This window comes from Budorcas taxicolor, chromosome 3 (genome assembly GCF_023091745.1).
Source record: "Budorcas taxicolor isolate Tak-1 chromosome 3, Takin1.1, whole genome shotgun sequence".
NCBI lineage: Eukaryota > Metazoa > Chordata > Mammalia > Artiodactyla > Bovidae > Budorcas > Budorcas taxicolor.
In genome coordinates this window covers 41109823-41123535 of record NC_068912.1, presented here as the reverse complement: position 1 = coordinate 41123535, position 13713 = coordinate 41109823, and the positions used below count along the sequence as shown (strand labels likewise).

The 13713-nt window shown below is 35.3% G+C and overlaps 1 protein-coding gene across 1 annotated transcript; it reads left to right on the top strand.

Annotated features, from left to right (window-relative positions):
* Nucleotides 1-2541: 2541 nt before the first annotated feature.
* LOC128044947 (fatty acid CoA ligase Acsl3) lies at nt 2542-5019 on the top strand. Its single transcript, XM_052637370.1, has one exon. It carries the CDS (start codon nt 2774-2776, stop codon nt 4934-4936), a length of 2163 nt encoding a protein of 720 aa, XP_052493330.1. The 5' UTR covers nt 2542-2773; the 3' UTR covers nt 4937-5019.
* Nucleotides 5020-13713: the final 8694 nt, after the last annotated feature.

Here is a 13713-nt window from a genome sequence, read left to right as displayed (position 1 = left end):
ACAACAACAAAAAGAAGGGAAAGTCAGAACTCTGTTCAAAGTTTTTAGATACTGGTTTCTACAATGAGGATTAAAATGTGCTATTTACGGAAAAAAAAATATTTTTATAATCAAACTATAGCTATATCTTTAATTTCCTAATATAATGATTCCCCTCCATTTTTTTAGTATCCTGTCATTAGAGGCATACATATGATAATTAAGAAGAGTACTTGTCAAGTCTTATTAAACATTATTGCACAGTAAAGAATATCATTCATGTCTTAAAAAAATAGTGTTTTATTTGATTTTTAAGGACAGCTGAATGTGCTTCAAGTGTCACAGTGCATTGATAGAAGCTCTAAATCTCTGGATGGCAGAAAGTTTATTTACATTTTCTAGTGAAGTACCCCGCTGGGCACCTAGAGCCTTTTCAATAATGTTCCCAAAAGAACAGAAAAGGGGAGAGATGGAGAAAAGTAGAAAACAAAGCATGAGGGACAGAAGGAGGAAGGAAAGAGAAAACTGACTGGGGAACAAGAGACAGATGGAGGTTTGAATTTGAACATGACCCTTGTAATGAAGAATAATTGCTAAACAGGGTACGCTTTCTATCTACTTCATTTTTCTCATACATCATTATAAGCTGAACTTTTGTATATGGCTCCATTTAAGCATCTACTTAAACTTAGTGATTTTTGAAGAATAAGCTTAATTCAGATTTTGAAAGCATTCACTTATTAATGTCTGCAAATCTTATTAAAAAGTTTATTCTGCTGCATTTCAAGTTTAAATCATTTTGTTATATAAATGCAAAAAGTAAACATATATTTTCTTTATTTCCTTAGGATATATTTGTTAAATAGCATAATAAGGCGAATTTTCTTATGAGAGTTGGTTAAGTGAAACTGAAACAAAGCTAAATAGTGTCATTATGATAATGCCATCCAGGCTAATTCTCCCTGCTAAGAAAATGCATAGCTTTTGTTGACTTCAGGCTGAAATTTCTCTCAAATTTTCTTTATACTCAATCTGAAAGGCCAAGTGGTAGAGTACCTTGGTATATCTACGATCACCATCAGGTGACCTCCAGAGTATCCTCAGTGAGGTCATCACACAGCACAACACACCAACAAGATTTACTTAGGTCTGTCTTATGAAAGACATTCAAATAGAATAGCACTGTATGTTTGAGGAGCATTATAGGGGGAAGTTGTAATCACAACATGCGGTTTTCTCTACGCTGCCTAAGAAAGTCCAAAAATGGATTATCTGGTGGATGAAAATTTAAAAAAAAAAAAGAAGAAGAAGAAGGCAGCTTTAATTTGCTGGAAGAAACCAACAGCTGTATTTTGGTCTACATCAAACGCTGAGAGACTAAAGTTCCCGTTCCAACAGTTTATCTAATGGACCTAGATCACAAACCTCTGCTTTTTATGCCACTGCCTTTAAAGTTTGTAAGATTATAGCTTTAGCAAGAGGTATCTATTAAGAGTGTAGTGCAGGTGTTTTGCCTGACATGGACAGTCTTGTTTGGAATCTGTTTTTCTGATGTGCTTCCAAAAGAAGACTTATCTTTAATGGGAATGTTAGATCTATTTTTTTAGGGCAGAGCTCTTTTTACTCTTATAAGGAGAATAATAGTCTGTAGTGTAAATAATTGAAATTTGAAGCATATTATAAGGAGGAGACTGATTTATAGGTAAGCAATTTTGGAGAGTTTTAAAAACAAATTTCGTAAATTATTTTAAGCAACTTAGGGTATGTTTATTATGGTGGGATAGTTTATATATGCCTTGCCTGTTCTCATATAAATATAAGAAATATTTTCAATAGACAGAATTATTTTATTATGTATTTTAAATATATTATATATTTTATATATTATATAAATTTTTAAATATTTTAAATATGTATACATATATATAGCATTATATATGATACATTAGTGCATATATAATTATATTGCATTACTATATGCATGTGTGTATATATATATACACAAACACACAATGTATGCATGTGTATAATCCAATATACTGTGTCCACCTCAGGCCATTTTCTTTTAATAATTCCCTGATATTCTTTCCTTATGCTAAGGGTGTTTTCCACATTCTTCCTCTGTCTCTTAATAAAAACTCCTGTGACCTCATAGACTCTTCACCTATTTTTAGGTAAAGTGGCTTGAAGAAACAAAGCCTGGTGTCTTTACCATTGCAACCTCAGGACCTCTTACAATGCTTTGTCATCAGTAAGAGATACTTGAGTATATCAATACTTAAAGAATGAATAAATGCATTATTTGAATAGTTTTATGTTTTGTGTATGTGTCTAGTGAAATTGATTCTTATACCACCTATGTGCAAATATATAAAAATATGTGAAAAAGAATAGAAATGAACTTGAATATAAAAATAGTTTACATTAGCTCATAAAATTGCTATACCCAGAGACTAAAATTATTATTCAACTATATTTTTAGTTCTTAAAAGTTTAAAAATACATTAAGGGGGTCCCGGGCGGTTCGGCTCAACAGACGCTGGTCTGCCGGCGCCGGTGTGCGAGTCGGCGCCTGTCGCCGCGGCCGGGGCTGGGACGAGGCGGTGGCGGCGGACCGAGTAGCAGACGGCCGTCTCCTCGCAGTGCGACCGCGGCGGCAGCGTCAGGGTCCCCAGGAGGCGGCCTAGGGCGCTAGTGCTCTGGGGGCGCAACCCAGGCCTGCGTGGGCCCGAGGAACCGGGGCCCCGGCGTCGCGAGTCTTACAGAAAGCTGTTAATTCTCCTTTTTGAACACTATGAATAACCACGGGTCTTCAAAACCGTCTTCCATGAAGCTGAAGCACACCATCAACCCCATTCTTTTGTATTTCATACAGTTCATAATATCACTTTATACTATTTTAACATACATTCCATATTATTTTTTGTCTGAGTCAAGACAAGAAAAATCAAACCGAACTAAAGCAAAGCCTGTAAATTCAACACCTGACTCTGCATACAGATCTGTTAACAGTTTGGATGGTTTGGCCTCCGTATTATACCCTGGATGTGATACACTCGATAAAGTTTTCATGCATGCAAAAAACAAATTCAAGGACAAAAGACTCTTGGGAACACGTGAAATCCTAAATGAGGAAGATGAAGTGCAACCGAATGGAAAAGTTTTTAAAAAGGTTATTCTTGGAAGCTATAATTGGCTTTCCTACGAAGATGTCTTTGTGAGAGCCTTTAATTTTGGGAATGGCTTACAGATGCTGGGTCAGAAGCCGAAGACCAACATCGCCATCTTCTGTGAAACCAGGGCTGAGTGGATGGTCGCTGCACAGGCCTGCTTCATGTATAATTTTCAGCTTGTTACGCTGTATGCTACTCTAGGCGGTCCAGCAATTGTTCATGGATTAAATGAAACAGAGGTGACCAACATCATTACTAGTAAAGAACTCTTGCAGACAAAGTTGAAGGACATCGTTTCTCTGGTCCCTCGCCTGCGGCACATCATCACTGTAGATGGAAAGCCGCCGACCTGGTCTGAGTTCCCTAAGGGCGTCATCGTGCATACCATGGCCGCCGTGCAGGCTCTGGGAGCCAAGGCCAGTGTGGAAAACAAACCCCTCAGCAAACCAGCGCCCTCAGATATTGCAGTGATCATGTACACAAGCGGATCCACAGGAATCCCCAAGGGGGTCATGATCTCTCATAGCAACATCATTGCTGGGATCACTGGGATGGCAGAGAGGATTCCGGAACTTGGGGAGAAAGATGTTTACATTGGATATTTGCCTCTGGCCCACGTCTTAGAATTAAGTGCTGAGCTTGTCTGTCTCTCCCATGGATGCCGCATCGGCTACTCTTCACCGCAGACTTTAGCAGATCAGTCTTCAAAAATAAAAAAAGGAAGCAAAGGAGATACATCCATGTTGAAACCAACACTGATGGCAGCTGTCCCGGAAATCATGGATCGAATCTACAAAAATGTCATGAATAAAGTGAATGAAATGAGCAGTTTTCAACGCAATCTGTTTATTCTGGCCTATAATTACAAAATGGAACAGATTTCAAAAGGGCACAGTACTCCGCTGTGTGATAGCTTTATTTTCCGGAAAGTTCGAGGCTTGCTAGGTGGAAATATTCGACTTCTGTTGTGTGGAGGTGCTCCACTTTCTGCAACCACACAGCGATTCATGAACATCTGTTTTTGCTGTCCTGTTGGTCAGGGGTATGGACTCACTGAATCTTGTGGGGCTGGAACAATTACAGAAGTGTGGGACTACAATACTGGCAGAGTGGGAGCACCATTAGTTTGCTGTGAAATCAAATTAAAGAACTGGGAGGAAGGTGGATACTTCAATACCGATAAACCACATCCCAGGGGTGAGATTCTTATTGGTGGCCAAAATGTGACAATGGGGTACTACAAAAACGAAGCAAAAACAAAAGCTGATTTTTTTGAAGATGAAAATGGACAGAGGTGGCTCTGTACTGGAGACATTGGAGAGTTTGACCCTGATGGTTGTTTGAAGATCATTGATCGTAAGAAGGACCTTGTAAAACTACAGGCAGGAGAATATGTTTCTCTTGGGAAGGTGGAGGCTGCTTTGAAGAATCTCCCACTAATAGACAACATTTGTGCATATGCAAACAGTTATCATTCCTACGTCATTGGATTTGTTGTGCCAAATCAAAAGGAACTAACAGAATTAGCACGAAAGAAAGGACTTAATGGGACTTGGGAGGAGCTGTGTAACAGTAGTGAAATGGAAAACGAGGTACTTAAAGTGCTTTCTGAAGCTGCTATTTCAGCAAGTCTGGAAAAGTTTGAAATTCCAGTAAAAATTCGTTTGAGCCCTGAACCGTGGACCCCTGAAACTGGTCTGGTGACAGATGCCTTCAAGCTGAAACGCAAAGAGCTTAAAACACATTACCAGGCGGACATTGAGAGAATGTATGGAAGAAAATAGTTATTCTCTTTCAGCATCAGTTTGCTGCAGGGAGCTCAGATCAAATAGGAAAATACTTGAAATGCATGTCTCAAACTGTGAGGCAGAGTCCATTCCTCATATTAAACCTAAACTGTTAGTTCTCATGACATCACCATTTTTAACTGACAGGATTAGTAAAATATTAAGACAGCAAACTTGTGTCTGTCTCTTCTTTCTTCCCCTCCTCCAGTTTACTTTACCACCTAGGACTGCACTTGTCAGCATGAGGACTTTTATGAATCATATTGGGGAGCAGTGATTTTAAAACCTCAAGTTTTTAAACATGATTTATATGTTCTGTATAATGTTCAGTTTGTAACTTTTTAAAGTTTGGATGTATAGAGGACTAAATAGGAAATATAAGAATTGGTTATTTGGGGGGCTTTTTTACTTACAGTATTTAAAATGCAAGGGTATGGATGTGAAATTATGTAAATTTCATTCAAATGCTTATGAATCAAATCATTGTTGAACTAAAGATTTGTTGCTGTGTAATTATTGTCTTGTATGCATTTGAGAGAAATAAATATACCCATACTTATGTTTTAAGAAATTGAGACCTTGTGAATATATGCCTCACAGTGTCTTCTTTATATATTTATTTTTCTTAGGGAAAAATGAAGTTGGGTTGGTGCTGCATGAAACAAAATAGCAATAGAGGGTTACGGTTTCATAGTAAAGAAGGAAACACAGCAAGGGTATCACCAGTGGATCATTAATTTCTAGTAGCTGACCATCAAAATATCTAGTCTTCTAGTTAGCTATGGAAACTAGGAAAATATCTAAATTTTTAGAATTGTTCCCAATTCTAAAAGGTAAGGTAAAATTTAAAAACAATAAATCAAAGGATGGAATGTTATTCTTTATTTTCACTGACTGCATATACATATATACACACACATTGAATTGTCTGTGATTATGCCATATTAATGCTGGAAAGCTATTTCTCATTTTACCTTTAGTCGAGCTGTGTAGTGAAACATCTCATATTAAAATAAGGATTATTTTCTTGGATAGTTTGCACTGAGTGTATATGTGTCAGGCTGTTGGTAGCTTATTAAAAATGCACCTTATTTTTTCTACCATAACCTTTCTACACTAGAAAATGAAATAATTTAGAATGCTTCTAATAGTAGCATTCTTACTATGATACATGAGAATTTCACTTTATAATGAGGTGAGTTAATTTGCAGATTTTTCATGTCATTGTGGAAATTGTTTATGATTCTGAAAACATTGTATTATAGTATGTCATTTCATATGTATCGCTTGCCTATTATTAAGAGTAATATTGTACCAATTAAGATGTGTTCAGATTAGGATGTAAAAAAATCACAGGTACCCTGTTTTACATGTCATATTAGGTATCTTTTTGAGTCTCAGTTACTTTAGGCACAAGAGGCAAAATAAAAATACATATATATGAAGAGATATGAACATAGATCTGTGTAGGATATGAGAGAGTTGCGGGCCTGCACCCTGTGGTTTTTGGTCATTTCAAGAGCACATCATATTTGGAGATACTGTAATGCAATATTTTTGTTTTAAACTTTTGTATTCTTGTATATATTTGTATTATGTTTTGAATGCTTTTCTTGTCATAGTTTAAATTTTCAGTTTGAAAAAACTGCCAAGAAGAAGTAAAAATAGGAAAAATTAAATGATGTATCTCTAAAATGTTGTGATCTGAAAATTAAAGTCACCTTGGGTGGAGAGAATTTGTTTCTAATGCTTTATCTTTAGAATAATTATTTGCTTTCAAATGATGTTTGGAAAGTAGAAAAAACGGTTCAGTGTTTCAAAGGAGAGATGTCAATATAATTGTGACTTGAAATAGTGGCAGATGAATATGTAGCTTATCACTGATTCAGAATAAAAGTTATTTTTCAGAAAAATAAAAAAAAAAAAATACATTAAGGGTTATCAAGAAAAAAATCTCTGTATATAAAGGTGACACATATACAGATCATCTTATTCTACAAATTTAAGATATATATATATATTATTTTTTTATTTTTATTTTTACTTTATTTTGCTTTACAATACTGTATTGGTTTTGCCATACATTGACATGAACCTGCCATGGGTGTACATGAGTTCCCAATCCTGAACCCCCCTCCCACCTCCCACCCCATATCATCTCTCTAGATCATCCCCGTGCACCAGCCCCAAGCATCCTGTATCCTGCAGTATAATTGTTTTTCAAGTTTGTCAAAACTATTCAGTGAAGAAAGAAAAGCCTTTTCAAGAAATGATGGTCAGAAAACTGTCTATCCACATGCCAAGGAATGAATTTAGACCCTAAAAACTATACACAAAAAGTAACTCAAAATTGTTTTAAGACCTAAATGTAAGAGCTAAAACTATTCCTTTCTCCAGGGGACCTTCTCAACCCAGGGATTGAACCCGGGTCTCCTGCATTACAGGCAGATTCTTTACCATCTGAGCCTCCAGGGAAGTCCTTTAGAAGGAAACATAGGGCAAAAACTTCACATCATTGAAATGGGCAATAATTTATTGGATGTGATACCAAGTACAGAAGTTGCAAAAGACAAATTAGACAAATTGGCCTTCATGAAAATTAAAAACTTTGGTGACTCTAAAGACATCATCAATAGGATAAAAAGACAATTTACAGAAAGGAAGAAAAGATTTGCAAATTGTATATCTAAATGATAAATAGATTGTATAGAATGTATGTATAGAATACATAGAATGTATAGAAACTCTAGAATGTATGCTGCTGCTGCGGCTGCTAAGTTGCTTCAGTCATGTCTGACTCTGTGCGGCCCCATAGACGGCAGCCCGCCAGGCTCCTCCATCCCTGGGATTCTCCAGGCAAGAATACTGGAGTGGGTTGCCACTGCCTTCTCTAATGTGTGCATGCATGCTAAGTCACTTCAGTCGTGCCCAACTCTGTGTGACCCCATGGACAGCAGCCCACCAGGCTCCTCCATCCAAGGGATTCTCCAGGCAAGAATACTGGAGTGGGTTGCCATTTCCTTCTTCCCGAGAATTTATAGAAACTCCTAAAACTAACCAAACAAAAAGCCCAAGCAGTTTTAGTTATAAATCAGCAATGGATTTGAATAGACATTTCTCCAGAGATATACAAGTGGCCCATAACCACATGAACAGATGTTTAATATTACTAATCATTAGGAAAATACAAACCAAAATCATGAAAAGACATCCACTCACACCCATTAGGATGACAACTATTAAAAAAATAACAAAAAAACAGTAGATAGCAAGTGTTGGTGAGGATATAGAAAAATTGGAGCCCATTTACCTTGTTAATATCAATGTAAAATTGTGCAGCCACTGTGGAAAACTGTATAATAGTTCTTCAAAAATTAAAAATAGAATTACCATATGATCTAGCAATTCTACTCTGGATATATACTGAAAAGAATTAAAAGCAGAATCTTTAAGAGAAATGGTACACCTATGTTCATAATAGTATTATTCATAACAGCTAAAAGATAGAAACAACTCAAGTGTCCATCAACAGATGAATGAATAAGTGAAACATGGTATATACATACAATAGAACATTATTCAGCATTAAAAAGGAAGGAAATTTTACCGTTTCCTACAACTGTAGTGAAATAAGCCACTCACAAAAAGACAAATTTTCTGATTCTACTTATATGAGAAACCTAGAACAGCCAAATCTTAGACAGAAAATAGAAGAGTGATTACCAGGGACTGGAGAAGGGCAGAATGAGCAGTTAATATTTAATGGCATAGATTTTCAGTTCTGCAAGATGAAAGATTTCTAGAGATGACAGTGGTGAAGAGCAATAGGAATGTACTTGATACTATAGAACTATGCATTTAAAAATGGATAAGATGGTAATTTTTATGTTATATGTATTTTGTCATAATAAAAATAATTGGATAAAAAGCTATATTCTGTCTTTATGAAAGGTTGCTATGGATTTGAGACCTAGTTTTCATTTTTGGAATATATTTATTAGTCATACTTAAGTATGATTTTGTATTATCACTTCCTTCCATGATATTATGAAGAATATAGTGTATTGCCATGAATGGCATGTTATGATGGGGAAAGTACTGGAGTAAAAGTCAGCAAATGTGTGTGTACCTTATGAATGACTCTAGCTTGTCCTTTAGTTCCTCTGACTCCATTGGTTGAATAATGATGAATTTAGACTTGCATTAACTTTAGTACTTCTTTTCAGATCTATCTAACTAGGTTATATCTAGTTCTGGGTTTGGACTAGGTTAAATCTGAAATGGTGAAAAAAATTATTCAGAAAAAAATTAGTAATAGCAACATAAATAAAAAAGATATGAACAAAATTGTCACTTTAGGTAGATTTTCATTCATTTGCAAGTGGTTTCTACATAGAAACCACTGCACAATAGATAATCTCACATGTGAAGGTCTAGATGCAATAAGAGAAAAGAAGACATGAATTTCCCCTGCACTTTTTAGCCCAATTCTTCCCACCCTTAACTGTAATGTCTGTCTATTGTAAATGCTTATAGCCGTGAAATCAACTAGACAGAGAATTTATTTTCATATCTAACTAAACAGACTTTATTTGGTATAATAAAGTATATAATTCTTCTTAGTTAACAGTCTATGTTCCTCTGCGATTCAATGTACACCCACTCATTATGCACTTTCTTTCGTTTAACTGTTACATTTTCTTTTCAGTAAATTAGACTTTACATCCTCAAATTCACACATGAATGCTCTTTAAAGAAGGTTTATTAAGTTGGTTCATTGTCTCTGTGATTCTGATAATCACTGCAAATTAAGACTTTGCACCATCTCTCTGTGACATTACCTTTCTCTCTGAAGCTAAAGAAAGGAACAGCCACAGTATGAGCTACATGCAACTTTTCTGCCTTTACAAGATATTTTTTTCTGGAATATTACTCATTTTGCCAATTCTTCTCTAATTGTTTGAAAACTGAGCACTTATCTAGAAATTTATATACATATATAATTTGTATAAATGCACATGTATGTGTCTATGTAAATACAGTATATTTATGTAAGCAGATATATTTTACATGCATACAATATATAATGTTAGCTTGTGATTAGATAGTAAGAGATAACTCATTTTATTTAATTTTTATAATACTTTTGCCTATTGTCTGATCATACAAAGCATTCTCCAGATCTCTTGCCTCCATCACTTCTGTCCCATCCTAGTTTTCCATTCTTTGTATACATCTATGTGGTTATATCTGAAACACTGTTCTATGAGTATTTTATAAATATTCAGTAAAAGTCAAAACATAATACAGTATTGTAAACATTTTTATTTACCTTATTAAAATCTATATTTTGCTCTTTGAACAAGTCTTTAATTCAGTAAAGTCTTACTATAGTAACCATGCACAGAGCTAAGAACTGAAGCAATCACATTGAACAGGAAAGCCAACAATGCAAATACATGTTTTTCAGGATGTGATCAGTGCTATAAAGATATTATATAAAGTAGTCACAGAAAAGATAAAATAATAAACTCTGCTTGGGAAAATACAATAAAACAAACAAAATGCTTGAAAAAAAATGTATCACTTTAAAGATTTTTAGAAAACATAACGCATTAAATTGACCCCTAAAAAAAAAAGAAATTCCTTGAGGAAATTTCCAAGGAAATACTAAGAAAGAAATGAGATAGAGATGAGAGTCAGGAGCAGTTGTAAATTTTTTTTATATTCCAAAAACTGTGTAAAAAGTTTTATACAAAGTTAATAAGAACATAAAATTAAAATTTTCATTTATACAGTCTCTGCTATTATCCACAGATGAAATTAGGAAAAAAATAATCATACAGTATGCCTTCTAAGATGTTATCAAATATAAAATTTCTTTATATCTAAAATATTCAGTAAGGGAAATTAATATAGTTTACCAAAATTTTCAACACTTTATACTGCATTTTTCTTATCTAATAGTAAATGAAATTTATCATTAGAATTTATTGCTAAATCATTCATGGCAAAGTGGTTATTTTAATTGCTTTCTTTCAGACTCAATATTTTAAAATAAAGTAAAAGTAAAAAAATCTGTTGTCTTTTATAATCTGTTGGGAAACACTCTCAAATAGCATTTACTTCTGAAATATAGTAACAATTCATCCTTATGATAAAAACGTTAGCTTTTTGATGTCTAAAATTGCTTCTAAATCATCACAAATTTAATTATATTTGATATGGTTTTAATGTTAAGCACATCTTTTTTCTTTGTAATGCTTGAGAACCTGTGACTACATATTCAAAAAATCTTTATTAGTGTATTAGTTTTCTAGGGCTGCCATAATAAAATAGCAAAGACTGAGTAGCTTAAAAAACAGAAATTTATTTCTCACGGTTCTGAAGGCTAAATTTCCAAGACTTTATCCTGAGGTCTCTCTCTCTGACTCGCATGTGACTGCTATCTCTCTGTACCTTCACATGCTCTTTCCTCTGTGCCCACACAACCCTAGTGCCTTTTCATGTATCCTAATCACCTTTTACGTGCTTCAGCAAGCTTTTTTTTTTTTTTTTTTATACAATGATATATCCTTGCACATTTGAACGATCTAGAATATCTTGCCATGGACTTCTGGATAAAATTAAAAATAAGTCAGCAATAATGTAGGGTTCATTTTCAAAATAATAAGAGATTTAGAGTATCTAATCCCTGTTGTCTGTCAAAATAACACTATACTTTGAATGTAAAGAAAATTATTTTTAAGTACAGTTAACCTTTGAAAAACATGGATTTAAACCTGTATGGATCCACTTATTTGTGGATATTTTTCAATACATATGTTAGAAAATTTTTGGAGAATTGTGACAGTTTGAAAAGACTTGCAGATAAACTGCATAATCTAGAAATATAAACAATAAAGAAAAGCTGGATGTGTCATCAATGCATAAAATATATGTAGGTAGTGTCTATTTTATTATTTGCTACCATAGGATATACACACACCTATTATAAAACTTTACAATTTGTCAGAATTACACACACACTTATAGACTATAAAGGGTGCCATTCTTTGTTAAGAGAAAATATAACAAATGTAAAGATGCAGTGTTAAACATGACAACACAAAATTAACTGTATTGCACACTGAACTACTGTAATAATTTTGCGGCCACCTCCTGTTGCTACTGTAATGAGCTTGAGTGTTGCAAGTATTCAGTTAAAACACTGTGTAACACCAATCATCTCCATGTGAGCAGTTTGTCTCTTCAGCGAATTGAATATCAGTAAAAATTGATCTCTTGCAGCTCTTGTGTATTTTTCATTGTGTTTCGTGTAATGCTGGAAACCTTGAATTACACCATGGGCTCTTTCGAAGTACCACAAGTGATGCTGGAAATGCTCCCAATAAGCTGAGAAAAGTCATGATGTTACAAGAAAAGCTGACTGATTTATACTGTAGATTGAGATTTACAGCTGTGGTTGTGCACCAGTTTAAGACAAATGAGTCCAGCCTAAGAACTATGGATAAAAATAAAGAAAAGGAAATTTGAGAAGCTGTCCCTACAGCTGTACCAGTAGAGGATGCAGGTATGAAAACCTTGTATAATTTTTTGACAAATAACTTTTAATCACATATTGAAAATTCAGTTTCTCTGTGGGTACAGGATAAAGTAATGCTCAAAATTCTCCAAGCCAAGCTTCAGCAATACGTGAACCACGAACTTCCAGATGTTCAAGCTGGTTTTAGAAAAGCCAGAGGAACCAGAGATCTAATTGCCAACATCTGCTGGATCATCGAAAAAGCAAGAGAGTTCCAGAAAAACATCTATTTCTGCTTTATTGACTATGCCAAAGCCTTTGACTGTGTGGATCACAATAAACTGTGGAAAATTCTGAAAGAGATGGGAATACCAGACCACCTGACCTGCCTCTTGAGAAACCTGTTTGCAGGTCAGGAAGCAACAGATAGAACTGGACATGGAACAACAGACTGGTTCCAAATAGGAAAAGGAGTACATCCAGGCTGTATATTGTCACCCTGCTTATTTAACTTATATGCAGAGTACATCATGAGAAATGCTGGACTGGAAGAAGCACAGCTGGAATCAAGATTGCTGGGAGAAATCTCAATAACCTCAGATATGCAGATGACACCACCCTTATGGCAGAAAGTGAAGAAGAGCTAAAAAGCCTCTTAATGAAAGTGAAAGAGGAGAGTGAAAAAGTTGGCTTAAAGCTCAACATTCAGAAAATGAAGATTGTGGCATCTGGTCCCATCACTTCATGGGAAATAGATGGGGAAACAGTGGAAACAGTGTCAGACTTTATTTTGGGGGGCTCCAAAATCACTGCAGATGGTGATTGCAGCCATGAAATCAAAAGATGCTTGCTCCTTGGAAGGAAAGTTATGACCAACCTAGATAGTATATTCAAAAGCAGAGACATTACTTTGCCAACAATGGTCCATCTAGTCAAGGCTATGGTTTTTCCTGTGGTGATGTATGGATGTGAGAGTTGGACTGTGAAGAAAGCTGAGACTGACGAACTGATGCTTTTGAACTGTGGTGTTGGAGAAGGCTCTTGAGAGTCCCTTGGACTGCAAGGAGTTCCAACCAGTCCATTGTAAAGATCAGTCCTGGGTGTTCATGGGAAGGACTGATGCTAAAGCTGAAACTCCAATACTTTGGCCACCTCATGCGAAGAGTTGACTCATTGGAAAAGACTGATTTGGGGAGGGATTGGGGGCAGGAGGAGAAGGGGATGACAGAGGATGAGATAGCTCCTTGGC

Coding starts and splice junctions, on each gene's coding strand:
- LOC128044947 (XM_052637370.1), top strand. CDS start 2,774: ATGAATAACCACGGGTCTTCAAAACCGTCTTCCATGAAGCTGAAGCAC.